This window comes from Plasmodium falciparum (genome assembly GCF_000002765.6).
Source record: "Plasmodium falciparum 3D7 genome assembly, chromosome: 14".
Lineage (NCBI taxonomy): Eukaryota > Apicomplexa > Aconoidasida > Haemosporida > Plasmodiidae > Plasmodium > Plasmodium falciparum.
In genome coordinates this window covers 2,210,001-2,214,909 of record NC_037283.1, presented here as the reverse complement: position 1 = coordinate 2,214,909, position 4,909 = coordinate 2,210,001, and the positions used below count along the sequence as shown (strand labels likewise).

The 4,909-nt window shown below is 16.3% G+C and overlaps 1 protein-coding gene across 1 annotated transcript in view; it reads left to right on the top strand.

Annotated features, from left to right (window-relative positions):
- Window positions 1–2,385: 2,385 nt before the first annotated feature.
- Window positions 2,386–4,909, top strand: part of PF3D7_1453800 (glucose-6-phosphate dehydrogenase-6-phosphogluconolactonase) — a gene marked incomplete at both ends in the record, with an annotated part of 2,733 nt that continues 209 nt past the window's right edge. Inside the window, one exon of the mRNA XM_001348649.3 lies at window positions 2,386–4,909. This exon is cut by the window's right edge and continues 209 nt beyond it. Within this exon, the coding sequence (XP_001348685.1) occupies window positions 2,386–4,909 (2,524 nt within the window).

The following is a 4,909-nucleotide window of genomic DNA, read 5'->3' as shown; positions in this document are numbered from 1 at the left end:
TTTGTTTAATAAAATAAATGCATATATTTATATATATGTATGTTACTAATTATGGTTTACATAAAAAAATATTCATTATTAATTACTATGGTGTAGATTTTTTTGTTTTAATATTCTACGTTGTTATTATATATATATATATATATATATATATATATATATACAAGAATATAAATGTTGTGCGAATAATATTATTTAATTATCATTTAATTATTATCTTTTATCTTTTTGCATTATTTCCTGCATTTTTTTTTTTTTTTTTTTTTTTTATTATATAAAATTTTAAACAAAAGAACAAAATAGAACACTTTTTATGAATTACAAATTTAAAAAAAAAAAATAAATAAATAAAAAATACAACATATAAATACATAAATATATTTATTATATAATATCAAAAGATTATATATTTTATATACAAAAAAGAAATAATGGACTGCTTATTTCTAATTATTATATTTATCTATTTATTTTGTGTATGAATTATAAAGTTATAAACAAATACCGATGTTATAATTATTATAAATTTTTTTTTATAAAAAATAATGACGTTATTAAATATACATTATATATCATCATTTTTATTTTAATTCTAAGGATGTTAATTTTTTAAATTCATTTGGAATAATATAATTATAAAAAAATATATATTTATACATATATATAAAAAATATATATATCATATATATATTTTATTATTATTTATAAATAACATCATATAATAAATAAACAAACATTGCTATAATAATATATATAATTTATATTATATGAGAATCACAAATTATTATTACTATTCAAAATAAGAAAATAATAATGATATAAAAAATGTAAAATTATAAATAAAAAATATATAGTAATTTTTTTATTTTTTTTTTATTAATCATAGAAAATATATATATATATATATAATATATATTATATACTTATGATATAGTTTTATATGCGTGCATACAAAATAAAACATATAAATAAATATATTATATTATATATATTATATATATATATATATATATAATATTATAAAAATTATAATATAATTAATATATAATAATAATATAATATAAAAATAAAAATAATATTTTTTTATATATAAAATAATGCCCATTTATATTTTTAATATAGTAATTTATAAAATTTATTTTTTTTTCTTTTCTTTATTTATATTATAATAATTTTTTATTTTTTCATTATAAAACTTATTATTATATATATATTATATTTATATATATATATATATATATATATATATATATATGTATAATTTTCATATACATCTATAAAATAAAAAAAAAAAAAAAATATAGTATAAATTTTATTTATTTTATATATTATTATATATATATATATATATATATATATATATATTTTTATGTTTTCCCTTTTTATTTTTCTATTTATGTAATATTAATATGAACTTTTAATTATCTTTTATAAAACGGTACTTTTATTAATTTATTTTATTTTAATTATTAATTTTTTTTGTTTTTTTATATTTTTTCATATATACATTTGTTTACATTTTATGTTTTAGTGATATATAAAAAGAATACATACATAAAAAAATTAATGACATTAAAAAATTTATATTATTTATAATAATAAAATATATATATATATATATTTATATATATGCATATTTTTATAAAAACTTTAGCAGAATACACTTTAAAAGTGGAAGGGTTTAAAATATAAATTATGTGAACACTAAAAAAAAAAATTTATATAAATGGAAAAGGCAATTTAATTATTTTATTTTATATTTTTTTTTATGAGGTGGTGTACTTTTTTTTTTTTCTTTTCTTTTAATATTTATATGTTATATTTATTTGAATATTTAATTATTTAGTAATATATTCATTTAATCATTTATTTATTTTATGATTATATTATTTAATTTTTATTTTTTTTTATATTTCTTAAAGATGCATATATATATATTATATATATATGTTTGTATTATTCATGTGATTAATTTATAATTTGTAAAAATATATATGAAGATTATTTATACTCGTTTTAACATTTGAATATATTCATGTTATTTATTTGGGCATATACATATATATATATATATATATATATATATTAATAAATATCATATATATACACACGTAATACATAATAATACATACATTATTACATCTTATATATATTAAAAGAAAAATATATATATATATATATATATATATATATTTTTTTTTCATTATAAATTATTTCATAAATGTAATATTTATATAATATAGGTTTGTGTTAGAGTAATTGTATGAATATATAAATACATTAATATAATATATTTAAATAAAAACATATAGGATATATATATTTTATTTATCACGTTTATTTTATATTACGTATAAATACTTGAAAGGTATAATAAAAATCAAAATGGATTATGAGAATTTTGTAAAAAGTGCAGAAGAAATAAATAATTTACACAATGTAAATTATTTGGAAACAAAAGACCTGAATGATTTTAATTGGAAAGCAGCTTATTATATATGTAAAGAAATATATGATAAGCAACAAATTAATAAAGATGGTTATGTTGTGATAGGTTTATCGGGAGGTCGAACTCCGATAGATGTTTATAAAAATATGTGTTTAATTAAAGACATTAAGATAGATAAATCTAAATTAATATTTTTTATTATTGATGAAAGGTATAAAAGTGATGATCATAAATTTAGTAATTATAATAATATAAAATTTTTATTTCATAATTTAAATATAAATGAAAAAGAACAATTATATAAACCTGACACTACCAAAAGTATTGTAGATTGTATATTAGATTATAATGACAAAATAAAAATAATGATAGAGAAATATAAAAAAGTTGATATAGCAATATTAGGTATGGGTAGTGATTTCCATATTGCCAGTTTATTTCCAAATATATTTTATAATATATATATGAATAACTATCAAAATAATTATATATATAATGAAAAAACATTAGATTTTATAAATAATGATCAAGATAATGATAATTTAAAATATTTGAAAGAATATGTATATTTTACGACAACAAATCAATTTGATGTTAGGAAAAGAATTACAGTATCTTTAAATTTATTAGCTAATGCATCAAGTAAAATATTTTTATTAAATTCTAAAGACAAATTAGATTTATGGAAAAATATGTTGATTAAATCATATATTGAAGTGAATTATAATTTATATCCAGCTACTTATTTAATAGATACATCATGCACCAACGAAAATGTTAATATTAACAATAACAACAATAATAATAATAAGAATAAGAATAATTATTGTTATAGTAATACCACTGTTATATCTTGTGGTTATGAAAATTATACAAAATCTATTGAAGAAATTTATGATTCTAAATATGCTCTATCTCTTTATTCTAATAGTTTGAATAAAGAAGAATTATTAACTATAATAATTTTTGGCTGTTCAGGTGATTTAGCCAAAAAAAAAATATATCCAGCTTTATTTAAATTATTTTGTAATAATTCCTTACCAAAAGATTTATTAATCATTGGATTTGCTAGAACAGTTCAAGATTTCGATACATTTTTTGATAAAATAGTTATATATTTAAAACGATGTTTATTATGTTATGAAGATTGGTCTATATCAAAAAAGAAGGATCTTTTAAATGGTTTTAAAAATAGGTGTCGATATTTTGTTGGTAATTATTCGTCTTCAGAAAGTTTTGAAAATTTTAATAAATATTTAACAACTATTGAAGAAGAAGAAGCAAAAAAAAAATATTATGCAACATGTTATAAAATGAATGGTTCAGATTATAATATATCAAATAATGTTGCAGAGGATAATATTAGTATAGATGATGAAAATAAAACAAATGAATATTTTCAAATGTGTACTCCAAAAAATTGCCCTGATAATGTATTTTCATCAAATTATAATTTTCCATATGTTATAAATCGTATGTTATATTTAGCATTACCTCCACATATATTTGTTAGTACTTTAAAAAATTATAAAAAAAATTGTTTAAATAGTAAAGGCACTGATAAAATATTACTAGAAAAACCATTTGGAAATGATTTAGATTCATTTAAAATGTTATCAAAACAAATATTAGAGAATTTTAATGAACAACAAATATATAGAATAGATCATTATTTGGGTAAGGATATGGTTTCAGGATTGTTGAAATTAAAATTTACAAATACATTTTTATTATCTTTAATGAATAGACATTTTATAAAATGTATTAAAATTACTCTTAAAGAAACTAAAGGTGTATATGGTAGAGGACAATATTTTGATCCCTATGGTATTATTAGAGATGTTATGCAAAATCATATGTTACAATTATTAACATTAATAACTATGGAAGATCCTATAGATTTAAATGATGAATCTGTAAAAAATGAGAAAATAAAAATTCTTAAATCAATTCCTTCGATCAAATTAGAAGATACTATTATTGGACAATATGAAAAAGCTGAAAATTTTAAAGAAGATGAAAATAATGATGATGAATCGAAAAAAAATCATAGTTATCATGATGATCCACATATAGATAAAAATTCGATTACTCCAACATTTTGTACATGTATCTTATATATTAATTCAATTAATTGGTATGGTGTACCAATCATTTTTAAATCTGGAAAAGGTCTGAATAAAGATATATGTGAAATACGTATACAATTCCATAATATTATGGGGTCGTCTGATGAAAATATGAATAATAATGAATTTGTTATTATATTACAACCTGTTGAAGCTATATACCTAAAAATGATGATTAAAAAAACGGGTTGTGAAGAAATGGAAGAAGTACAATTAAACCTAACAGTGAATGAGAAAAATAAAAAAATTAATGTACCAGAAGCATATGAAACATTACTCTTAGAATGTTTTAAAGGACATAAAAAAAAATTCATCTCAGACGAGGAATTGT